The sequence below is a fragment of the Dermochelys coriacea genome, chromosome 1 (assembly GCF_009764565.3).
Source record: "Dermochelys coriacea isolate rDerCor1 chromosome 1, rDerCor1.pri.v4, whole genome shotgun sequence".
In the NCBI taxonomy this organism is placed as follows: domain Eukaryota; kingdom Metazoa; phylum Chordata; order Testudines; family Dermochelyidae; genus Dermochelys; species Dermochelys coriacea.
In genome coordinates, this window is record NC_050068.2 from 245645783 (window position 1) to 245672458 (window position 26676).

Below are 26676 nucleotides of genomic sequence, written 5' to 3' on the forward strand. Positions count from 1 at the left end.
TCTACTGCAGAGAAACTTCTCTCTAGCTATGAATGGGTGGTTTATTATAAAATGTGTCTGGGTAGAGATCTGAGGTTCTCTTAAGAACAGACGTTTGATAATAACGTGGAGTCACGTTTAATTCTCTTTTATCTAAAAATGTATTGCTTCATAAATCCTAACACATGAAAATTGTGGTGGTCTGTTAAGGATAAAACATTCACTTTCCTTAGTAGATGCAGGGATCATTGTCTGTCAGTGCTTACTAACAAAAGAAGTTTGTATTACTGCAGTGGTCTTTCTGCCAGCATCCTGATTTTGCTAAATGCTCTTTTTCACCTGGTTCAGAATACTGTAGCTGGTTTCCAACATGCTGCAATGATTCTTGCTTGAGTTTTGATTTTTGCATTAAGCTTTTTGTATAAGATAGCACCAATACCTCAAACGTGTCTTCAAAGCAGGGGTGGGCAAACTTTTTGGCGCGAGGGCCACATCTGGGTGGGGAAATTACATGCACGGCTATGAATGTAGGGCTGGGGCAGGGGGTTGGGGTGCAGGAGGGGGCGCACAGTGCGGGAGAGGGCTCAGGGCAGTGGTGCAGGGAGGGGTGTGGGGTACAGCAGGGAGCTGGGGTGCGGGGTACAGGAGAGGTTCGGGGTGCAGGCTCCAGCCTGGCGTGGCTCCGGGGTGGCAGCGATATGCACCGGGATCAGGGCAGGCGCCTTGCCAGCCCCGGCCCTGCGCCGCTCTGGGAAGTGGCGGGCGCCACATCCGTACAGCCCCTGGGGGTGGGGCGCAGAGGGCTCTGCACACTGCTCTTGCCTGTGGGTACCTACCCCAAAGCTACCATTGGCTGTAGTTCCCTGTTCCTGTCCAATGAGAGCTTTGAGGGAGGTACCCCAAGAAAGAGCAGTTCACAGAGCCCTCTGTCTGCCCTCCCCGAGGAGCCGCAGGGACATGGTTCTCGCCGCTTCTGGGAGTGGCGTGGGGCCCATAGTGCCACGGGGTGGCAGTCCTGCAGGCGGGATCCAAAGCCCTGATGAGCCGGATTCAACCCATTAGCCATAGTTTGCTCACCCCTGCTTCAAAGCCTGCTGACCTTGTTTTACTTTTAGCTTTGCTGGTAAGCACCAGGTCATTAACAGAATATTTGACATTTTCACAAGTTGCAGGGATGCTCTTTCTCAGTACTTTGTAGAGCTAAAACTTTAGCTAGTAGGCCACTTAATCTTTATTTCCCTTTTGTTTTCTTTTTATTGTAAAATGCCTTCTCATGCTTTGGGTAAATTATTCTATACAAATTGGAAGATGTTGCTGCAATCTGCTAATGCTGACTAATGCACTTGCATCTTGAGTATGGATGTTAGAGTAGAGCAGTCTATAACCAGTTATGTAGTGGACTGAGGTAAAGATAAAGAGGAGAGAGGCAAGCAATTTGTGAAAATCCACTTGATCTAACTAGGTTTTTCAATAAGATACAGTAGTATGTTAGTCTGCTGATCATGTTTCGGTTTATTCATATTCTTCCCATATATTTCAATGCAAATATTGCAAAACCAGTTTGTTTAAAATCTATCTAGACAGATTTGATCCAGCTCGGTTTCAGAAGAGAGTAAAACTTGTATCTTTGATTTTGGTAAGAAAGCAGAAAATGAAATTTAAATAAGCTTGTAGCTTATAGGAAATATATTTTGTTCTTCAAGTTCCACAGAGCAGGGCCGGCTCTACAGTTTTTGCCACCCCAAGCAGTGAAAAAAAAACTGCCGTCGCGGACAGCAAAAGGAAGAAGCTGCCGTCGATTTGCCGCCATGGCCGGAGGAACTGCCACCCCTTTCTAACTGCCGCCCCAAACGCCGTCTTGGAACGCTGGTGCCTGGAGCCGGCCCTGCCACAGAGCTCGTCAAATAGATGGCAGCAGAGCAAATGTGAGAAAAGATCATTGATTGCTCTTTTGTTAAAATAAATGATAAGCCATTATTGAATGGCTGATGTAGGCTTAGATGTAGACAGTAGTCATTTCAAAGAAATTTGTGTAATTACTGCTGAAGCAATTTCTGAAAACTATTTGTGTTTACTTGATTCTTTCCTATATAAAACAAAAAGCAGGGTGGCCCTGGAAATGTGGTCTTGTATCTTCATCACCACAAGAACTACAAATATAAATGATGTAACAATATTTAGTTGTTAGTTTCACATAAAAGTGTTATCTTCTTTCTTTAGATGGATTTTCTCCTGGACTGTGTCTTATTAACTTCGTCTCAACCATTTTTAACTAGATATTTAAATTCAACTGGGGTAGATGGGATGACAGTTGTAGCAATTGTATATGTTAGGATGGCAGATTCTAGGTAGAAATGTGTAGAAATTCTGCTGTTTTACTCACTGACTCTGATGCCAGATTATGTGGGTTCTAATAGAGCCAAGCCAGACAAACAAAACAATTTGTACATCTGAGAGAGAAGGCAATAAGGGTGTGGACAGGCAATAAGTATCTTTAGATATAAGCCCCCTTAAGAACAGTTGAGCTCAGGAAAAACTTAAGATGAGGGTTTGTTTTTTTGTTTTTTTGTTTTTTTTAGATTTATTTTTATGGAGGGTAGGGGAGGAGAGCATTGTGCAGGGTGCTAAGGAAATTGATAGTAAGAGAACATCCTTATCGCAAGGAGTTTAGTTTAATTTAAGACAAAATATTATATGTGGGCATAAAATTGTTTTATGATGTTTACATGGATAGCTATATGCAAGCCTGTTTGTTTTTGAGTTGTTCATACACTTTGCTTACCTTATGTTTTGTTTAAGTTAACTCCAGACAACCACTATATTTGGATCAAAAAGAAAAGGAGTACTTGTGGCACCTTAGAGACTAACAAATTTATTAGAGCATAAGCTTTCGTGAGCTACAGCTCACTTCATCGGATGCATTTGGTGGAAAAAACAGAGGAGAGATTTATATACACACACACACACACACACACACACACACACACAGAGAACATGAAACAATGGGTTTATCATACACACTGTAAGGAGAGTGATCACTTAAGATAAGCCATCACCCACAGCAGGGGGGGGAAAGGAGGAAAACCTTCCATGGTGACAAGCAGGTAGGCTAATTCCAGCAGTTAACAAGAATATCAGAAAAAGAAAAGGAGTACTTGTGGCACCTTAGAGACTAACAAATTTATTAGAGCATAAGCTTTCGTGAGCTACAGCTCACTTCATCGGATGCATTTGGTGGAAAAAACAGAGTAGAGATTTATATACACACACACAGAGAACATGAAACAATGGGTTTATCATACACACTGTAAGGAGAGTGATCACTTAAGATAAGCCATCACCAACAGCAGGGGGGGGAAGGAGGAAAACCTTTCATGGTGACAAGCAGGTAGGCTAATTCCAGCAGTTAACAAGAATATCAGAGGAACAGTGGGGGGTGGGGTGGGAGGGAGAAATACCATGGGGAAATAGTTTAGAGTATAGTATAGAGTGGAAATCTGTCAACTTCATGAAAAAACTCGCACAGATACAGACAGACATCATCTTCCTCTCCAAATGCAAACAGATGGACATCATACCGAAAGGACTGAAGGTAAAAAATCCATTACAATCTACATACCACACAGACTATGCTGACAGCTTGTGCCACACACTCTCAAGGAAACTGCGGAACCACCTGATCAACATCCTCTACAGCAAACAGGGAAAGATTAAGAATGAGCTCTCAAAACTGGATACTCTCATAAAGAACCAACCTTCCACACAAACTTCCTCGTGGCTGGACTTTACAAAAACTAGACAAGCCATTTACAAAACACACTTTGATTCTCTACAAAAGAAAAAGGACACTAAGCTATCTAAACTACTATATGCCACAAGGGGCCACAACAATGGTTCCCGTAACCCACCCAGCAATATTGTTAATCTATCCAACTATACTCTTAGCCCAGCGGAAGAATCTGTCCTATCTCGGGGCCTCTCCTTTTGCCCCTCCACCCCCACGAACATGATACAGTTCTGTGGTGACCTAGAATCCTATTTTCGACGTCTCAGACTCAAGGAATATTTCCAACACACCTCTGACCAACATATTAACCCACAGAGACCTTCCTGCCAACACTACAAAAAGAAGGATTCTAGGTGGACTCCTCCTGAAGGTCGAAACAGCAGCCTGGATTTCTACATAGACTGCTTCCGCCGACGTGCACGAGCTGAAATTGTGGAAAAGCAGCATCGCTTACCCCATAACCTCAGCCATGCAGAACACAGTGCCATCCACAGCCTCAGAAACAACTCTGACATCATAATCAAAAAGGCTGACAAAGGAGGTGCTGTCGTCATCATGAATAGGTCAGAGTATGAACAAGAGGCTACTAGGCAGCTCTCCAACACCACTTTCTACAAGCCATTACCCTCTGATCCCAGTGAGAGTTAGCAAAAGAAACTACAGCCTTTGCTCAAGAAACTCCCTGAAAAAGCACAAGAACAAATCCGCACAGACACACCCCTGGAGCCAGGACCTGGGGTATTCTATCTGCTACCCAAGATCCATAAACCTGGAAATCCTGGACGCCCCATCATCTCAGGCATTGGCACCCTGACAGCAGGATTGTCTGGCTATGTAGACTCCCTCCTCAGGCCCTTCGTTACCAGCACTCCCAGCTATCTTCGAGACACCACCGATTTCCTGAGGAAACTACAGTCCATTGGTGATCTTCCTAAAAACACCATCCTAGCCACTATGGATGTAGAAGCCCTCTACACCAATATTCCACACAAAGATGGACTACAAGCCGTCAGGAACAGTATCCCCGATACTGTCACGGCTAACCTGGTGGCAGAACTTTGTGACTTTGTCCTGACCCATAACTATTTCACATTTGGTGACAATGTATACCTTCAAATCAGCGGCACTGCGATGGGTACCCGCATGGCCCCACAGTATGCCAACATTTTTATGGCTGACTTAGAACAACGCTTCCTCAGCTCTCGTTCCCTAATGCCCCTACTCTACTTGCGCTACATTGATGACATCTTCATCATCTGGACCCATGGAAAAGAAGCTCTTGAGGAATTCCACCATGATTTCAACAATTTCCATCCCACCATCAACCTCAGCCTGGACCAGTCCACACAAGAGATCCACTTCCTGGACACTACGGTGCTAATAAGCGATGGTCACATAAACACCACCCTATATCGGAAACCTACTGACCGCTATTCCTACCTACATGCCTCTAGCTTTCATCCAGATCATACCACTCGATCCATTGTCTACAGCCAAGCGCTACGATATAACCGCATTTGCTCCAACCCCTCAGACAGAGACAAACACCTACAAGATCTCTATCATGCATTCCTACAACTACAGTACCCACCTGCTGAAGTGAAGAAACAGATTGACAGAGCCAGAAGAGTACCCAGAAGTCACCTACTACAGGACAGGCCCAACAAAGAAAACAACAGAACGCCACTAGCCATCACCTTCAGCCCCCAACTAAAACCCCTCCAACGCATCATCAAGGATCTACAACCTATCCTGAAGGACGAGCCATCGCTCTCTCAGATCTTGGGAGATAGACCAGTCCTTGCTTACAGACAGCCCCCCAATCTGAAGCAAATACTCACCAGCAACCACACACCACACAACAGAACCACTAACCCAGGAACCTATCCTTGCAACAAAGCCCGTTGCCAACTCTGTCCACATATCTATTCAGGGGATACCATCATAGGGCCTAATCACATCAGCCACACTATCAGAGGCTCCTTCACCTGCGCATCTACCAATGTGATATATGCCATCATGTGCCAGCAATGCCCCTCTGCCATGTACATTGGCCAAACTGGACAGTCTCTACGTAAAAGAATGAATGGACACAAATCAGACGTCAAGAATTATAACATTCAAAAACCAGTTGGAGAACACTTCAATCTCTCTAGTCACTCGATCACAGACCTAAGAGTGGCTATACTTCAACAAAAAAGCTTCAAAAACAGACTCCAACGAGAGACTGCTGAATTGGAATTAATTTGCAAACTGGATACAATTAACTTAGGCTTGAATAGAGACTGGGAATGGATGAGTCATTACACAAAGTAAAACTATTTCCCCATGGTATTTCTCCCTCCCACCCCACCCCCCACTGTTCCTCTGATATTCTTGTTAACTGCTGGAATTAGCCTACCTGCTTGTCACCATGAAAGGTTTTCCTCCTTCCCCCCCCTGCTGTTGGTGATGGCTTATCTTAAGTGATCACTCTCCTTACAGTGTGTATGATAAACCCATTGTTTCATGTTCTCTGTGTGTGTATATATAAATCTCTACTCTGTTTTTTCCACCAAATGCATCCGATGAAGTGAGCTGTAGCTCACGAAAGCTTATGCTCTAATAAATTTGTTAGTCTCTAAGGTGCCACAAGTACTCCTTTTCTTTTTGAGAATACAGACTAACACGGCTGCTACTCTGAAACCTAAGAATATCAGAGGAACAGTGGGGGGTGGGGTGGGGGGGAGAAATACCATGGGGAAATAGTTTTACTTTGTGTAATGACTCATCCATTCCCAGTCTCTATTCAAGCCTAAGTTAATTGTATCCAGTTTGCAAATTAATTCCAATTCAGCAGTCTCTCGTTGGAGTCTGTTTTTGAAGCTTTTTTGTTGAAGGATAGCCACTCTTAGGTCTGTGATCGAGTGACCAGAGAGATTGAAGTGTTCTCCAACTGGTTTTTGAATGTTATAATTCTTGACGTGTGATTTGTGTCCATTCATTCTTTTACGTAGAGACTGTCCAGTTTGGCCAATGTACATGGCAGAGTCATTACACAAAGTAAAACTATTTCCCCATGGTATTTCTCCCCCCCCACCCCACCCCCCACTGTTCCTCTGATATTCTTGTTAACTGCTGGAATTAGCCTACCTGCTTGTCACCATGGAAGGTTTTCCTCCTTTCCCCCCCCTGCTGTGGGTGATGGCTTATCTTAAGTGATCACTCTCCTTACAGTGTGTATGATAAACCCATTGTTTCATGTTCTCTGTGTGTGTGTGTGTGTGTATATAAATCTCTCCTCTGTTTTTTCCACCAAATGCATCCGATGAAGTGAGCTGTAGCTCACGAAAGCTTATGCTCTAATAAATTTGTTAGTCTCTAAGGTGCCACAAGTACTCCTTTTCTTTTTGCGAATACAGACTAACACGGCTGCTACTCTGAAACCTATATTTGGATCAGACTCAGTGTGTACACTGTGTACTCCTGGGTGAATTCTGCACTACTGTGCAAGCGCAGACTTGATGTCCTCTGCAAATTTTACTCTTTTCCTGCAAAACAATTGATTCATGCACCCCTCTTGGGCAGCAGTCCCAAACGGGCATGTTTGGTTTGGGCGCAGGGGAGACATAAATCACCACCTCGGGGGGCAGGGCTGGGCTGGGCTGGGCTGGGCACGTATGTAAGACTTTGTCCCTTTTGCTTGCTATTGCGGCACACCTGGTGCAGAGGGGCAGGGCCCTGGGGTGTGTTTGGGGCAGGTCCGTCCATTGTACTCTGTCAGGGTCTGGTGCATCCTTCCTCAGAGTCCCTGTTCCAGGGTGGTTGGGGGCTGCAGGGTGATCACCAACCTCCATGCAGGTAGTGGCCTGTGTTCCCCATTGCCAAGCTGGAGCCTCACTTCCATTGCCCTTCTAATATATTGTCTGCAACAATTTAAATTCTAGACCAGTGACTGAGTAGTGGTATGCTGAGTATTATTTAGCCATGCCATTCACTAACCTCTAGCTTTAGGGCATTCCTTAAATGTCTCACCTGTTCTGGAGGTAGGCTTTCCCCACTCATCTTCTCAGGGACTTTTTTTTTTTATTAAGAGAAAACATTGCATACTCAAATGAAGCAAATCTAGTGAGCAGATTCATTGTGGTATTATAGTAATACATGGATGCACATTGGATAAATGTCAATATTTGCAATTGTGTCCCAATACTTAGGGCTTGTCTATATTAGAAAAGTTGTACAGTCTTAACTAAATTAATTAGAAATATGTGTAGTTAAATAGGTGATACCCCCTAATGTAGATGCACTTAAACCCATTTAATCCTTGTTTAGCAAATACTAGTAAATTACTAAATTAAACTAAACTGATTTAAGTGAGGATTAAACAGGTGTAAGTGAATCTACATTAAGTGAGAAGTACCACAACCATTAATATCCAAAACCAAAGTTTAAAAATCTTCCTGTAACTTGGCTTGTATTTAATCAATATGCACTAGTGCTACTAAAATAGAATGGACAAGCATTGTAAATAATAGCTACCTTTTTGGCAAATCGGAAATAAAAACACATAAGAGCATAAGAATGGCCATGCTGGATCTAGCCCAGTATCCTGTCTTCCAACAGTGGCCAATGCCAGGTGCTCCAGAGGGAATGAACAGAACAGGTTAATCAAGTGATCCATCCCCTGTTGCCCATTCCCAGCTTCTGGCAAACCGAGGCAACAGACACCATTCCTGCCCATTCTTGCTAATAGCCATTGATGGACCTATCCTCCATGAATTTATCTAGCTCTGTTATATTCTTGGCCTTTCACAACATCCTCTGGCAAAGAATTCCACAGGTTGACTGTGGGTTGTGTGAAGAAATACTTCCTTTTGTTTGTTTTTAAACCTGCTGCCTATTAATTTCATTTGGTGATCCCCAGTTTTTGTGTTATGAGAAAGGAGTAAATAACACTTCATTTACTTTCTCCACACCAGTCATGATTTTATCATATCTCCCCTTAGTTGTCTCTTTTCCAAGCTGAAAACTCCCAGTCTTATTTATCTCCCATCATATGAAAGCTGTTCCATACCCCTAATCATTTTTGTTGCCCTTTTCTGTACCTTTTTCAATTACAATATATCTTTTTTTTAAGATGGGGCGACAAAATTTGCGTGCAGTATTCAAGATGGGCATAGCATGGATTTATATAGAGGCAATATGATATTTTCTGTCATCTTATATCAAAACAGTTTTCACAAGTCTCTGAAATCAAACTTAGGTTAATGAGGAAGCCTAAGAAATGTTGAGCTATTAACTTCATTAACAAGCAGAAACCACTAATTGTAAAGTCTGCAAGTTAGATAACATTTTAAACCCAAGCTGACAAAGGCGAAGTCTGTCTTTGTTGGAGAGAATTGGCAAATGAACCACAAGTTTCCATTTTTTGTAGAGGATGCGAAAATGTTAAAGTAGTGGAAAACACTTTTTGTAGTAATAATAAAAGCAGTAAAGATAGTGAACATAATAAAATTATCACTACTAAAGGTTTTCTTCCTCCCCCCGCCCCTCCTGCTGGTAATAGCTCATCGTACGTGTTTTGTTCTTTGACCTTGCTTTCAATCCCTTTCATTTTTGTCAGTCAGAGAGGCTGTCTCATCTGTGCGAACACTAGGACAATTTTTCCAGTGCAGTTCTCCCTCTTCAGGGAAGGTTCTTGTCACCCTTAATATTGTGTCTTTCAGTTGTGTGACCTGGCAGCAGTTTGCAAAATAAAAATATCTTGTACTATCTCTGTGAATGTACCTGATGTTAGTCAAGAGATGAGCATGACCACTGAGATCTGTTGATTCATTAAATTGCAGTGTAAACCTTCTGCTTGATTTGACCTTTTTCTTGGAGCAATCTGAATGTCAGCTGACATATCGATATGGTAACTTATTGTATTATCTGAAAGGGGAACTTTTGCGATTTCATTGACTGCATTTACACCTAACATTACTTTCACATTTTCTTTTCTGTGATTGTATGCAGCTTTTTTGCCTTTACCACAAGCTCAGCAACCAAGTAACTTGCATCCAGCGCTTAATCAGAAACAGTTACGGTCTTTGGTCATTTGTACTTGTTTATCATTATGGTCCTTCAAACACTCAAATTATTCTTGTTGGCAAGGGACGGATGTTTGCTTGTAAGATGGTGTTTTAACTTATTTGGCCCCATGGCATGGCTTGAGAATTTCTTCCCACATACAAGACATTGTGGAAGAGGGCAAGATGGTTCACCTGTAAATAAAAATCCAAATAGCAAATAACTCCCACAGTAACGTCGGCTCACCACTTTGACTTTGCTGTGTTCACGTTCCATTTCGTCACTGAAAGTAGATGTGGAGGTGCTGGGCCAGAATCTTTCTTCAAACATTTCTCCATTTTTAAGTCTTCAATTCAAAATTCACCACTGAAACTCAACAGTTGATAAGAAAACACGGCTACCTGTGATACCATGCAAGCAGCAAGTTCATTTGAGTGTAGCATGATGCAATGTCTGTCTAACGCATGTACACATGAAGAGCAACAACTCAAAACACAATTTGGGTCAGACGCTAATTAAAATAAATGAGATTATTTTTTCCACAAGTGACGATTCCAAAATTCTGTTTGTGCCTGACAGCACAATAGCGTGCCATGGCACACAAGTTGGGAAACACTGCACTAGAGTATAGCAGGTCTGCCAAGGACCTACTGGCCCTGGAGACAGGCTCTCGTATGAGGATCCAGCCATTAGAGAGAGAGCAGAAGTAGTGAACTAAAGCCTTTGTGAGGGGTGCAATGACACCCAAGTTATATGAGCTGACTACACAAGAATGGTAGGTGATCTGAAGGAACAGGAGACCCGAGCTTACAGAGATCATCAGAATGGAGTAACGGAGAACCATTGAGAGGCAAACTCCACAGGGAGGAAGGAGAGTTTGCTAGACTTAGAGACGGGTGACAGGAAGAGAGAAGTCTTTCCCATGTTGGTTGCCTGCTGAGGAGTTCAAACTATCTCAAAGACTCAGTGACCTGCTAGGTCTGTGGTAAATGCACGATTCCATCTTGACTATATGCTAGTAGCCTGGGGCCAAAGGGACACAGGGTGAAGTCCTGGGTGTCAATTATTTGTTTTTAATGTTAGTTTTAAAATGTTCCTAAAATAAGGAAAATGTATCCTAATCAGTGGAAGTGGAGTCAGAGGGCCCATGTTTCCTGAAGGGACTCTTACTGACATGTCACCAGTGGAACAGGAAATGTGGGGAATTAGGCTAAAAGCAACTCAGGCACATAAACAGAGCGGGCCATGGTATTTAATATAGTTTTATTTAAACTGCAGTTATCGTCACACTGAAACAAAATAGACCACTCAGGCACAATGGCCATGGAATGTATATCTCCTCACTTGTGTGCTGCTTAAAAAAAATCATCATATGTATGTGTCTTCATATTCATACAGATAAGTGCTACAATCTAATATATGTAATTAAAATGTGAAACTCAATATGAAGCAGGAGAACCATGGTCTAGTCATTAAAAGCATAGGACTTGGCATCAGGAGATTTGGGTTCTGTTCCTTGATCTAGCACTGACTTTGTCACTTAACCTCTCTCTTCCTCGGTTTCATCACTTGTAGAAGAGCAGAATACAGAACGGAGTCACAGGGTGTTGGGGAAGCTTAATTATGGCTTGAAGACTGCTTTGAGATGGAAGGCAAGACAGAAGTGCCAAGTATTTTATCAAGATGTGTTTGCATTAACTCTTCCAATTCCTGGAGTGCTGAGGCAGGGTGCATTTTATTTAGCCAGTGGCTTCAATTTTTAGTGGTAAACTAATTCCTGTGGAATTCAACTATGTACTGTGCGTGTCCTTGAACCAACAATATGCTGTTTTATTGGATGTATATTTTATATTTTGAACAATTTCATATGGATAAAATTATCCATTTTAGAAACATTCTCTCTTAGTTAACCAGTAATGAAAACATTTATTTGAACCAGAGTTACTGAGATTTCATTTCATGACACTGTTTTCTATGTAGGTAGAGAACTTTAATCACATTGGTATTACTCTTCAATTCTTTACAGTTCTATAGTGACAATTTTGGGAAAATTTATTTCCCAGTAGCATGATGATTTTGGGGAAAATATTTCCTAGTACCATGACAGTTCTGTGTGATCTTAGCATTGCTAACAAGGAAACCCTGTAGGAAATTTAACTGATGATGCACGGTCCTAAGAAATAGCTTTCTAACCATCAGAGGAGTGAAGTTTTGGAATAGCCTTCCAAGGGAAGCAGTGGGGGCAAAAGATCTATTTGATAAGTTTATGGAGGAGATGGTATGATGGGATAATGTGATTTTGGTAATTAATTGATCTTTAAATATTCAAGGTAAATAGGCCTAATCCCCTGAGATGGGATATTAGATGGATGGGATCTGGGTTACCCAGGAAAGAATTTTTCTGTAGTATCTGGCTGGTGAGTCTTGCCCATATGCTCAGGGTTTAGCTGATCGCCATATTTGGGGTTGGGAAGGAATTTTCCTCCAGGGCAGATTGGAAGAGGCCCTGGAGGTTTTTCGCCTTCCTCTGTAGCATGGGGCACGGGTCACTTGAGGGAGGCTTCTCTGCTCCTTGAAGTCTTTTTAAACCACGATTTGAGGACTTCAATAGCTCAGACATAGGTGAGGTTTTTCGTAGGAGTGGGTGGGTGAGATTCTGTTGCCTGCGTTGTGCAGGAGGTCCGACTAGATGATCAGAATGGTCCCTTCTGACCTTAGTATCTATGAATCTATGAAATAGTGTTGTTATCCCAGATGCTTGGTAGGCACATTACTTTGAAGACATTAATGATATAGTTGCATTTATTGCCAATATGCTTCTAGTAAAGTTGCACCAATATTTTACTATGTTGATTTTCAGTAGCACCATGGTCCAGTTTTATAGTTTGTACCATCCCTGCCTAGAATAAGGAATGCTGAATGTAACCTCAGTTGGAAGACCTGTGAAATAACTTAATGAGTCTATTTTGTAGCTGTCTTAAATCCCTTTATCTGCTGTTTAATCGTATAGGATAAAACAATTGATCTTTTACTATGTTTTTAAGGCCTGCCATGTATTTTGAAAGTTTTATAAAACCATAATTCAGGCTCAGTTCACTCTTTCAGCAAAATCAGGGCTAATATCAGGCTGCTACTGAAAGTAAAATAATATCTGCATATAATTTTTTAACGTCTAATTATCCCTTGGTTTTGCAAAGCTCTTGACTTTCCATGTGCTATAGAAAATGCTGTTCTGATAGTGGGGAAATTTCTTAATTTTACTAGCTATAGAGTACTCCTGGGCAGGGTTATCCCAGGCTTGTGCATTCTTTGTCATCCATTGCCTTTTGAAGGTCAGACTACCCTAAAGAGATTTTCTAGGAAAGTAAATTCTCATTGACTCTGAGTAGGGCTGGATTAATCATGCGATTAATCGTACTGTTAAACAATAGTACAATACCATTTATTTAAATATTTTTGGATGTTTTTTACATTTTCAAATATTGATTTCAATTACAACACAGAATACAAAGTGTACAGTGCTCATTTTATATTTAATTTTATTACAAGTATATGCATTGTAAAAAAAACAAAAACAAAAACCCAAAATTAAATATTTTTTTCAATTAACCTAATACAAGTACTATAGTGCAATCTCTTTATCATGAAAGTTAAATTTACAAATGAACAATTAGGTTAAAAAAAAACTGCATTCAAAAATAAAATAAGGTCCACTCAGTCCCATGTCTTGTTCCGCCAATTGCTCAGACAAACAAGTTTTTGTTTACATTTGAGGGGGATAATGTAAACAAGAAGTGGGCAGCGTCACCTGAAAATGAGAACAGACATTCTCATGGCACTGTTGTAGCCAGCGTCGCAAGATATTTACCTGCCAGAAGCGCTAAAGATTCATATGTCACTTCATGCTTCAACCACCATGCCAGGGGACATAGATCCATACTGATGACGGGTTCTGCTCGATAACAATCCAAAGCAATGCGGATCGACACATGTTCGTTTTCATTATCTGAGTCAGATTCCATCAGCAAAAGGTTGATTTTTCTTTTTTGGTGGCTCAGGTTCTGTAGTTTCCAATTCGGAGTGTCCTCTTAAGATTTCTGAAAGCATGCTCTACACCTCATCCCTCTAGGATTTTGGAAGGCACTTCAGAGTCCTTAACCTTGGGTTGAGTGCTGTAGCTATCTCTAGAAATCTCACATTGGTACCTTCTTTGCATGTTGTGAAATCTGCAGTGATAGTGTTCTCAAAATTAACATGTGCTGGGTCATCATCTGAGACTGCTATAACGTGATATATGGCAGAATGTGGGTAAAAAAGAACAGGGGAAATGGAATCGCCCCCCCCCCCCGGAGTTCAGTCACAAATTAATTAATGCATTTTTAATGAGCATCATCAGCATGGAAGCATATCCTCTGGAATGGTGGCTGAAGCGTGAAGGGGCATACGCATGTTTAGCATATCTGGCATGTAAATACCTTGCAATGCCAGCTACAAAAGTGCCATGCAAATGCCTGTTTTCACTTTCTGGTGACATTGCAAATAAGAAGGCAGCATTATCTCCTGTAAATGTAAACAAATGTGTTTGTCTTAGCGATCGGCTGAACAAGAAGTAGGACTGAGTGGACTATAGGCTCTAAAGTTTTACGTTGTTTTGTTTTTGACTGCAGTTATGTAACAAAAATCTACATTTGTAAGTTGCACTTTCACGACAGAGATTGTATTAAAGTACTTGTGTGAGGTGAATTGAAAAATACTATTTCTTTTGTTTTGGTTTTATTACAAATATTTGCACTGTAAAAATGATAGATGCACTTAGATTTCAATTATAACACAGAATGTAATATATATGAAAATGTAGAAAAACATCCAAAATATTTAATAAATTTCAATTGTAATTCTGTTTAATAGTGCGATTAAAACTGCGATTAATTTTTTTGTGTTGATCACATGAGTTAACTGGGATTAATCGACAGCTCTAGCTCTGAGATTATTCAGCTGTCTTCCCCCGCCCCCCAGGTTAGTGTCTTTGACAGTCATGTTCTATACCTTATCTAATAGGCAGACTGCTAATCTGTTTTCTTTTCTGACTGTTTAACTGAGCAGATGTCTATATTCTGCAACCCTTTCTCATACTGAATAGTAGTTTACTACATAGATATATGGCTTATAATGTGCAGGAGTTCAGACTATACTGATGATGGTATCTTTGTCTTTAAAATCAATCACTGTGTATAGTACTTATGACACCATTATGATATTATCTGAGCACCTTGCCATTTTTAATGTATTTATCCTCAAAACACCACTTTGAGGTAGGGAAGGGCTATTACCCCTATTTTTGAGATGAGGAGCTGAGTCACAGCTGAGCCCAAGATCCAGCCTGAGCTGCAAGGTCAAAGCACTGTTTATACAGCTATTTTTAGAGTGCTAGTGCAAGCTCCACTAGCCTGAGTCTGTTGATCCAGGCTGGGAGGTTCATTCCCATGGGCTGATACCCTGAGTCATGGTCACACAGGAAGTCTCCAGTGGAACAGATACTGACCCTGGGACTTGCTCAGTCTCATATGTGCGTGCGTGCGCGCGTGCGCACACACAGAGAGCGGGGAAGGGGTCGAGACCACCAGAGCCGGGATGTTGTGGGGCGGGCTTGGGTCACATGGACCATTCAGGGGTGAGCAAGGAGCTCTCCTTTCCTTTGTCTCGACCACTCCCACACACGGTGGGGAGGGAAAGTGGAACAGAGCCGCCTTTTAGAAAGATTTTTTTTTTCCCCTTGTTTCATGAGTCTCTGAAAACAAAGCTGAATGTTTGTTTGTTTTCCTATGGAAGGGGCGGAAGGAGGACAGTCAGGCCAAGCAAGGAGTGTGAAGAAGCTTGGACACAGGAGGTGTTTTACATACATGAAATGGAAAAGAAATTGTATTATACTTACAGCAAATTGCTTTTGTGGTGTTTGTTTTTCTTACATCTCTTTTGTCCGCTAAAGGATAGTCCCTTTGCGGGCAGGGGACTGTATTCTATTGTGTGTTTGTAGGGTCTACCACAATGGGTTCCTGACCCTGGCTGGGGCCTTCAGTCACTATTGAAATCCAGATGAAAAATATGAAGAAATGAACACAGGTTTCCCAGGCCAGCAACCTAACCACTGATCCACCTTTCTTCTCTGAATGTGACACTAAATTTGCGGTACATACGTGGTAGTATTTGAATTACCTTTTAATTTAATTTCCAGTGGTATTTGTCTGTCTGTTTGGGAGGACTTGAGCATCTCATTTAGAGCCTAGGGGAATCACAGCTTCTCCTCTTTGCAGTTATTCTAATTTTTAAATTTTACCCAGTGCTCACTCCAAGCGTTCATCAATATATTGATATTCTCTAAGATATTTGTAATAGGTTCTAAACCGGCTGGAGTGGGCAGACCTCCATTTGATAGCACAGGGGTGGTCAACCTGTGGCTCTGGAGTCATGCGGCTCTTCAGAAGTTAATATGTAGCTCCTTGTATAGGCACCAACTCCAGGGCTGGAGCTACAGGTGCCAACTTTCCAGTGTGCTGGAGGGTGCTCACTGCTCAACCTCTTATTCTGCCACAGGCCCTGCCCCCACTCCACCCCATCCCGCCCCCTCCCCTGACCCTGCTATGCCCTCGCTCCTCCCCCTCCATGCCTCCGGCACACCACAAAACAGCTAGTGGGGAGGTGCTGATTGGCGGGGCTGCCAGTGAGTGGGAGGTGTGGGGTGGAGGAGAGCTGATGGGGGGACTGCTGACTGCTGTGGCTCTTTGGCAATGTACATTGGTAAATTCTGGCTCCTTCTCAGGCTCAGGTTGGCCACCCCGTGATAGTATGTCTTTCTATCCTGCTGTCACTTGCCCTTAGAGAAAACAATTTTTGGGGAGGTTTAAATTTCAAAACAAAGAAACGGTGCAATTTAAATTATTTTTTGAAGGAAACATGGACTCCTATTGTTTGCTGAAATTCAGTTTTCCTGTTTGTTCACCTCGGTGAGAGAAAAGGAGTACTTGTGGCACCTTAGAGACTAACAAATTTAAGTGGGATCATCCCTAAACTTTTTGAATTAAAGGAAAACTAGGATTTGAATGGTGAAATCTCAAGGCTGTATTCTGGTTTCAGATGTATACGAATGGGACTTGCATTTGTGCATTCAAAGTCAAAATATGTGCCAAAGATTTTAAAATAACTGAAGCAAAATTGTTATAAACTTTACTGTGTGTTTTGGCAAAACTGTCTGCTGACATGACTCAACATCTGTACCAGAAAGGAAATAATTAGTGGCCCAGTTCCAGAGAACTGACTATTCAATGCAAAGATAGTAAGCCAATTATTAATAACTTAATGATGATTGCTTATTATGCATATATATGCATATATATATGCATATATATTAGCACCAAGCAAGGCTGTGGGGAATACAAGTTTTTAGGTACTTGCTTCCTTAAAAATGGTGAAAATGTTACTTGTTGGGGATTAGTTACTCTTGGGGTTTTTGGATGTTCAAAATACTAGTTTTTGAAGCGGGTTCCATATCCTTTTGGGATCTAATATTGCATCTGTTATGGAGGCAAAACACCATTTGGACTGGCTTTTAAGTAGTTTCCCTACTAAAATTGCCTATATGTGGTAATAGGAAATGTTTTTGTAATAAACTGATATTGTAGTGGACCGTGCCTTTTAAATACACACTTTCATTACGAAGTAGTCCTATCTCTCAAAGCTTGGAGGTGGTAGACAGACAAATTTAGATTCAGATTTGGGAAGCGCAGTTCAACCCCACAGTCTGCTTCATAACACATCCAGATGTGAGGAGAAGATGGGGACTAAAACATATTTCAGAGTGGGGAAAGGGAAATTCACACCAGGATGTACAAGTGAGGATAACTAGTCAGTAAGAAAGGCACTTACCTCTTGTAATGCTGCTACTTCAGGTCTCAGATGCTGGCAAAATTCTTGAGCATGAACTGGGTATTAGATGAAATATGTGGTGGTGGTTTTTTAAATCTCTAACAGTATATTTGCCATGGTACTGAATGAACAAAGCACACGCACAGTGAACTGCATGACCCAAATGGTTCTGTATTAAAGTGTAGCAGGATTTCTATGATAAATGAGTAAGGCCTGGTCTACAGTACGTGGTTATTTCAGAATTAGCCGAGTTATTTTGAAATAAAACTGATTCCGTCCACATGACCAAACCAGTTTTTTTCGATTTAAAGGGCTCTTTAATCCGATTTCTGTATTCCACCTCGGCAAGTGGAGTAGTGCTAAAATCGAGATGGCAGTTCCGGGTTACAGATACTGTGGATGCAATTCAATGTTGTTGGCCTCCGGGAACTATCCCAGAATGCTCCCTTGTGACCACACTGGACAACACTCTCAACTCCGATGCACTAGGCAGGTAGGGAGTAAAAGCCCCGGGAACTTTTGAATTTCCTGTTTGGTCACCATCAGCACAGGTGACCATCAGCACAGTCCACCATCACAGGCAACCATGCGGAGTCCACTGTCACAAGAGACCACACAGTCCCGGATTCGCAGACAAGCTCCAGCATGGTCTGAATGGGAGGTAATGGATCTCAATGGATGTTGGGGAGACTAATCTGTTATGGCAGAACTACGTTCCAAAAAAGAAATGCAAATACGTATGCTAAAGTCTCCAGAGTCGTGACGGAAAGAGGCTACTCCAGGGTCACAGAACAGTGTCGTACAAAAATCAAGGAGCTCAGGCAAGCGTACCAAAAAGCCAAGGGAGGCGAATGGGCGCTCTGGGTCACAGCCCCATATATGCTGCTTCTACCGTGAGCTGCATGCAATTATGGGGGGTGACGCCACCATTACCCCACCTCTGTCAGTTGACACCTGGCAAGGGGGGAGTTGCACGGAGCGAGGAGGACGAGTTTTTGGAGGACGAGGAGGACAGTGCACAGGTGGCAAGTGCGGAATCAGTTTCCCCCCAGCCAGGAACTATTCTTAACGCTGGAGCCAATAGCCTCCCCCCACCCCCAGGCGGGCTCCCGGACCATGACCCTGGAGAAGGCATTCTGGTGAGTGAGAGCCTGATCGGAGCCACGCGGTGGGGGGAAACCCAGCCACACTGGGCTGTTCGTGTTTAGTTTAAAGGGCTCATCTCTGTTCAGAGCCTCATCGGAGCCACGCGGTGAGTGGGGTGGGGGAGGGGCGGGAACAGTGTTGTATGAAGCGATCATCCCAGAGAGCCCGCGGGACCTCCTTTTATATGGCAAGCCCATAAGGCATTGCTTGCTATTGGAAAGGGGGCCCAGCAGTTTGAAAGCATTGAAATGAATGCGGAAGAAGCAGAACCCCACGTGCCTCTTAGGGTTTACCAGGGCTGCCTGCAAGCTGAATTCTGTTGCCCAGCCACATGTGATGACTTACTCGCTTTTCAACTGTGAGGGCTGCTCTCATTTTGGTGTCTTCGTGCTTCAGGGCCGCGGACAGCAAGTCACAAAGTTCCATGAAAGTGGCCCTACGCATACGAAAGTTTCTCACCCACTGGGAATCATCCCATATCCACAAAACTATGCGGTCCCACCAGTCTGTGCTTGTTTCCCAGGCCCAGAATCGGCGTTCCACGGCATGAACCTGGCCCAACACCACCATGATCTCCCAGTCACTACATGCCATGCTTCTAGGAACATCTGTGTCCATGTCCTCATCACTATTGTAATCGTGCTGTTGTCGCGTCCTCGCTCAGTTTTGCAGGTACTGCACCTACTGCTGGATAATGCGCGAGGTATTTACAATGGTCAAAACTGCAGCGGAGATCTGAGTGGGCTCCATGGCTATGGTGCCTGCATGGGTAATCCTGGAAAAAAGGTGCGAAACGTAGGAGAGCAGAGTGGCAGCAGAAAAGGTGCTGTTCGGTTCACGATAGCCAAAAAAAAGGCAGGAAATGGTTGTCTTCTGTAGCTTTCACGGAGGCGGGAGCCCAGGACAGACAACATGGAGAAGCTCGGTAGCACAGCAAGAGCGGAAGAGCAGAGTTGGCAGCGGAAGCTGTGCTGCTTGGTTCCTGATGGCTGAGCAGAGTTGGCAGCGGAAGCATTCGATGAGGAAGAGAGAGAGTAGATAGTAGAGATTACATAGGAAGATGAGAGGAAATGTGAGGTGCATTCATAGCAGGAGAGCAACAGTGCACCGTCTGCTGAAAGCAGTATGGCGTCTGCACTTTAAAAAGGCTCAATACGATTGTCCGCTGTAGCTTTCATGAAGGGAGGAGCGACTGACAACACATACCCAGAAATACCTGCGAGAAGGTTTTTGCCTCCTCATGCACTGGGAGCTTAACCCAGAATTCCAATGGGCGGCGGGGACTGCAGGAACTATGGGCTAGCTATCCACAGTGCAGCGCTCCGACCTTTGATGCTAGCTTTGGTACTGTGGATGCCCTCTGCCGAATTCACATGCTTTAGTGGGGACACAGAAGACCGAATGTATAAAATCGCTTCTGAAAATTCAAATAGAATAATTTTGAAACAACTTTGTACTGTAGACATACCCTAAATGTAGGCGGCTTTGACTGGTGAGCTCATGGAGGAAAGGAATTTGAATGGAGGTGGTGATACCTTGCATCTTTAGGGTGAAAGATTTCCCAGGTACAGCAAGAAAGCATTAAAGAAAATCTAGAAGAAAGCAGTAAGTCAGGAGTGGGATAAGGATACAAAGGGAGTGGTGAAATAAGGGATTTGGACAGGGAATAATAAAAAAAAATGAGAGCAAAGCTGAACATGATGCAAGTCTAAGATGCTATAATTTCTGTGCTCAGGTACTGAAAGAGGAGCTGAGTTAAAGTATTAACTTTAACTAATTTAACCTACAACAGAGGTGGAACAATTTGTATAGTGGGGGTGTTGAGAGCCATTGGATCAAACTGTAAACCCCGTATATAATGGAAACCACTTTAAGCCAGGGGGTATGGCAGATCCCCCAGAACCCATAGTTCCAGCATCTATGACCTACGCTGTTCTGTCAGTATATTAGGAAAAGAAATTTATTTCTTCTGTTCACTTGGTGTGCAAGTTGCACCAATTTATATTTACTTGCACCATCTTGCATATCATCTTTCAATCTTCCTGTAGACAGAGGCAGAGTTGTGCCATGTGAAAAAATTCAGAGCAAAGCAAATATATGATCTGAACAGCTATTGAAAAGATTACTTTAGCTCTGTGAATTAAATGAAAGCTGCCATGTTCTGGTTCACATTATCCAAATTTACCAAGAACAGGCAGTCTGATTTAATCCATTTTGTTCCTCCTGCCCCAGAATGAAATTCATTCAGGGCTTTTAAGCTTTTTGTTTTTTCAAGTCTGGGAAGCATTTGTTCCATCTATTTGGGTGAGGAGGAAACAGGGTAAGTTGCATTTATGTATTTTATTTTGCTGACCACTTTTAGTTGTGGATACTGTTTGATACGGTCTAAGCAAAATTACACCCTGCAACAGGGTAATTGTCCTACAAGGCCAATGGGGCATGAAGGAAAAGGGGAGAGGTTCTTAGCAAACTAGACTTAGGAATCTTCAACAGTTTGTATGTAAATAGTAATATTACTCTTTCCAGTTCATCTCTCATATCTGTACTTTTCTAAGATGATTTGCATTTACACAATACAAAATTGACTCTGATTTATCTCTTTACTTGTCATAAATATAAAGGGAAGGGTAAACACCTTTAAATCCCTCCTGGCCAGAGGAAAAACCCTTTCACCTGTAAAGGGTTAAGAAGCTAGGATAACCTCACTGGCACCTGACCAAAATGACCAAAGACAAGATACTTTCAAAGCTGGAGGAAGGGGAGAAACAAAGGCTCTCTCTGTCTGTGTGATGCTTCTGCTGGGAACAGAAAAGGAATGGAGTCTTAGAACTTAGTAAGTAATCTAGCTAGATATGCGTTAGATTCTGTTTTCTTTAAATGGCTGAGAAAATAAGCTGAGCTGAATGGAATGTAGATTCCTGTTTTTGTGTCTTTTTGTAACTTAAGGTTTTGCCTAGAGGGATTCTCTGTGTTTTGAATCTGATTACCCTGTAATCCTGATTTTACAGAGGTGATTCTTTTACTTTTTTTTCTTCAATTAAAGTTCTTCTTCTAAGAACCTGATTGCTTTTTCATTGTTCTTAAGATCCAAGGGTTTGGGTCTGTTCACCTATGCAAATTGGTGAGGATTTTCATCAAGTCTTCCCCAGGAAAGGGGGTGTAGGGTTTGGGGAGGATTTCTGGGGGAAAGATGTTTCCAAGCGGGCTCTTTCCCTATTGTATATTTGTTAGACGCTTGGTGGTGGCAGCAATAAAGTCCAGGGGCAAAAGGTAAAATAGTTTGTACCTTGGGGAAGTTTTAACCTAAGCTGGTAAAAATAACCTTAGGGGGTTTTTCATGCAGGTCCCCACATCTGTACCCTAGAGTTCAGAGTGGGGAAGGAACCTTGACACTTTTATATTTACCTGCAAGCAGAGTCAGAGGCTGAAGAGAGAGGTGGTTGAGACAGAGGAGAGCGAAGAGGAAAGCACAGTAGGCCTCTAGTGCTAACAGTGTACTGGCTTCATTCTCTGACCCTCTGTCTTCCTTCAGTATTTGTGGCAAGGACTGTTACTCAAAAATTGAACTTTTTAGCCACTCACAATGCTCCAGCATGATACAAGTTTTTTGAGATGCCATCAAAATATGTACCAGGGCACTGCCAAGCACATGGTGCAAGAGCCTTACTATTTTAAAACTGTATTCATTCCAATGACCCCATTCTATTACCAGTCTACACCAAAAAGGCCAGCATTTTATGAATACATTATAGAATCTTTTTTGGTTATACCTCTACTCTGGAGTTCTAATCTTCACATTTACTGTAGTTCAAAGAAGCAGTTCAAACACATTCTGTTTGCACAATGAAAAGGATATTGGAAACAAAAGTGACTTAGTAACAATGAGAATGCAAGTACCAACCAGAGGAAAGGGCAACTGATTTTATCATTTAACGTTGTTGGTTTTTATACAGTGGTGAAATTAAAACAGTTGTAGAAACTTCCAAAATAGCTGAGGCATTAGATGAAAACCACTTACTGTGTTCCCCTGCACTTTGCTCCTGCGGTTTGAAGGTTACATAAGTTGATTCCCTTGTTTTTCTATTTACCAGGAATAAAACGGCCTCCAACTGACTCTGTCTGTCTCCTCACTAGTTTAGTTTTGCTTGCTGAGTGCGCGCTCGCTCTCTCTCTCTCTCTCTCTCTCTCTCTCTCTCTCCTATACAAAACAGACATGCTGTCAAAGAGGTGGGGCTTATTACATGATATGTCTTTGAACTGTAAACTTTCAGTATATACCGAGCATCTGATTAGAACTCCTCCTCAATGGTCTGCAAAACTTGTAAATGGGGTATATGTGAACCTGTCATATGATCATCACCATTGTGAAATTGATTACTGGTGCATACAGCAGCATTAGAGTGAATTTGGTATCAGCATAAATGAAAACCATGTCCTTTGATCTAGGTAAGGCTGGCTTGTTTGGACTTTTGAATTGTTTTTATTGATTGTTATTCTTTTATTTTGAGTTGTTGCCTGCAGAATGTGTAATAGTGTTTTTAGGCCAAAGGCAAATGAAAAGCAAAGTTTTATATCTGGTGCCTTAGAAGTACATACATATTATAAATTCAGCTGCTTGATTGTGTAATACATTTGGAACATATTTGTTCAACTGACTAATCAGTTTGTAGATTTTTTTTTTCTTGGAGTGTTTGCTTAGTTCATCGTGCAAAAATACTTTTTTTTTCTGCTCATCTTGCTACTTTTACCTCAACTCTCAAACAATTGAGTTTGCAGATATTTAAGTGCTTTCTATTTCTGTTTTGCTATTGAGCTGACAGCAACAATTCTGTTTACAGTTGAAAGGTCCCTAGACTATGTTGCTATAAATCAGTATTGTGTCTGAAATGTTTATTTTCTCAGTAGTTCATGAATTAAGTACACATGGTTAATTTTGGGAGAGACAGGTTTGCTTTGCCAATTAATACTGTATATGTGGTCTTGCAATGGCCACTTTCACTTACTCTATGCTTATTTTTCGAACTTGCTTTGCAGTAAGGAATAGGGTTTTTTTTGTTTGTTTGTTTGTTTGTTTTTTTAAGTTGCATTGTAATTTCAGCCGTGATAAGTGCTTACTGTGCAAGACACACAATGTAAACATTCTCTGACCCTAAGAGCAAACTATAATATTTTTTGAAAATGGAATCTAATCCAAAATTAGAGATGAAATAGATTTGTGAGGGGGTACGTTGTAAAGCCCATCACCCCTGGTGGTTCTGAAAAGCACAGAACCAGTTGGCAGGGGACAGGAGAAGTGAGAACTTCTGTGTGCTTGGGTTTGGGATTTGATCTGGGGTTTTGATAGCAGTCTGCTGAGGAAGCTTGGGGTGAACTATGCAGCTAACTTTGCAGGACTCCATTCTCTGCAGGTCTATCCTCTCCAAGCGCAGTTCTCCCGACTTCAGCTTTTGCTGGTGCCAAACTTCTCACAGGTATGCTGGGTGACATGTCACCCATATCAAGCAACTCCGTTGGCTCCTCATTCATTTCATGTACCAATGCATGGGCCCGGAGGATTTTAAAACCATTCTGATTTTGTGTCTTAGCTCAAAGAACTGGTCTCTCATTCCTCTCCTAACTCCCTTAATTTGTGTACTATCTTCTGTGCATCTTTGCACAATCTCACCATGATGGATGCAAGAATTTTTCTGTACATTTTTCCCCCCTCTCTGCTTTTGTATTATTTTTTATTTCAACTTTGTAACACCCTGTTTTGGGGACACAATGTATGTGGAAGAATATGCTTCATAAAGTTGTATTGTAAAACGTTACTGCAGAAAGGAAGTTGGCAGGATGTGCACAGCTGTGCATTGGAAGTAAATGATAATGCATACGGTCCTTGTACATAGTATTCATACATTTTTTTTTTTTTTTTTTTGCTTTTTGAGGGGAAAAAATGTCTAGGGTGGTTATTGTGGTCAAATTCTTTTCACATGGTATTAAAAGTACAATTCTTTGTTAGTTGCCATCAGACTGATGTGCGATAGAACAGAGGTTCTCAAACTGTAGTCCATGGACCACTGGTTCAGGTGGTCCGTGGATAGTTCTCTCTAAGGTGTGCACCTGGGTGGCCGCACACGAGAGAATGAAGGGCCATCCACCTAATTAGTGGAGTCACGCAGGTGTGGCTCCACTAATGAAGTGCCTGGACCCTGGAGAAGATGCACATGTACAGTGAGGGGGTAGCCTTGGGGGACATAACGGGTAGGTTGGAGGGGGAAGTGGGGTGAAAAGAGGGAGTGGGGGGAATTTGGGACGTGCAGGGCTGTGGCGGCCAGAGAGGGAGGTGACTTTCCCCAGCTCCAGGGCTGCAGCTGCCAGGGAGCTCCTTCCCAGCCCCAGCTCAGGGGCTGCTGCAGTGGGGGAGAGAGGGCACATCCATCACATTAGAAAGATAAGACTATCAATATAAAAATATGAGTTGTGTGCTTTTATTTGTAGAACAAAAAAAGTTAATTAGATTATTTTTTTTATGTAGTGCTTTTATCCAAAGAGCTTTACAATAGTTAGCTAATGGTTCAAACTACATTTGGAAAGATCATTAAGTAGTCCACCGAGACCCTCAGCAATTTTCAAGTGGCCCGTGAAAAAAGAAGTTTGAGAACCATTGTGATAGAACAATTGGTGATGGGCAGCGCTTGCCTTTTAGTTTATGGAAACTGATCAATATTGGGTGATGAGGCAATTTCACTCAGGTTGTAACCCCTCCAGAAAAGTACTGCTACCTGCAGAGGCTTGCATATACTAGTTCAAACTGGTTTGAGTAGCAGCTGTGTTAGTCTGTATTTGAAAAAGAAAAGGAGCACTTGTGGCACCTTAGAGACTAACAAATTTATTTGAGCATAAGCTTTCATGAGCTACAGCTCACTTCTTCATCGGATGCATTCGTTGGAAAATACAGTAGGGAGATTTATATATACACACACAGAGAACATGAAACAATGGGTTTTATCATGCACACTGTAAGGAGAGCGATCACTTAAGATGAGCCATCACCAGCAGCAAAAGGAGGAAAACCTTTAATGGTGACAAGCAAGGTAGGCTATTTCCAGCAGTTAACAAGAACATCTGAGGAACAGTGGAGGGTGGGGTGGGGGGAGAAATAACATGAGGAAATAGTTTTACTTTGTGTAATGACCCATCCACTCCCAATAACTATTCAAGCCTAAGTTAATTGTATCCACTTTGCAAATTAATTCCAATTCAGCAGTCTCTCGTTGGAGTCTGTTTTTTGAAGCTTTTTTGTTGAAGGATAGCCACTCTCAGGTCTGTAATAGAGTGACCGGAGAGATTGAAGTGTTCTCCGACTGGTTTTTGAATGTTATAATTCTTGACGTCTGATTTGTGTCCATTTATTCTTTTATGTAGAGACTGTCCAGTTTGACCAATGTACATGGCAGAGGGGCATTGCTGGCACACGATGGCATATATCACATTGGTAGATGCGCAGATGAACGAGCCTCTGATAGTGTGGCTGATGTGATTAGGCCCTATGATGGTGTCCCCTGAATAGATATGTGGACACAGTTGGCAATTGGCTTTGTTGCAAGGATAGGTTACTGGATTAGTGGTTCTGGTGTGTGGTTGCTGGTAAGTATTTGGTTCAGGTTGGGGGGCTGTCTATAAGCAAGGACTGGCCTGTCTCCCAAGATCTGTGAGAGTGATGGGTCGTCCTTCAGGATAGGTTGTAGATCCTTGATGATGCGTTGGAGAGGTTTTAGTTGGGGGCTGAAGGTGATGGCTAGTGGCGTTCTGTT

General features: G+C 42.3%; 1 protein-coding gene across 6 annotated transcripts in view; it reads left to right on the forward strand.

Moving 5' to 3' along the window:
* FGD4 (FYVE, RhoGEF and PH domain containing 4) overlaps positions 1-26676 on the forward strand; it is a 174261-nt gene that overhangs the window by 73126 nt on the left and 74459 nt on the right. The window contains exon 1 of one of the 6 annotated variants that reach the window (XM_043518380.1): positions 21696-21713. The exons of 4 other annotated variants lie outside the window; for them this stretch is intronic. Coding sequence is in view for 1 of the 2 variants with exons in the window: in XM_038406911.2 (XP_038262839.1) it covers positions 23302-23326 (25 nt within the window). In the remaining variant the exon portion in view is untranslated. Of the gene's footprint in view, positions 1-21695; positions 21714-23148; positions 23327-26676 lie in introns of those variants that run through there. One more of the 6 variants, XM_038406911.2, reaches the window with a different exon arrangement.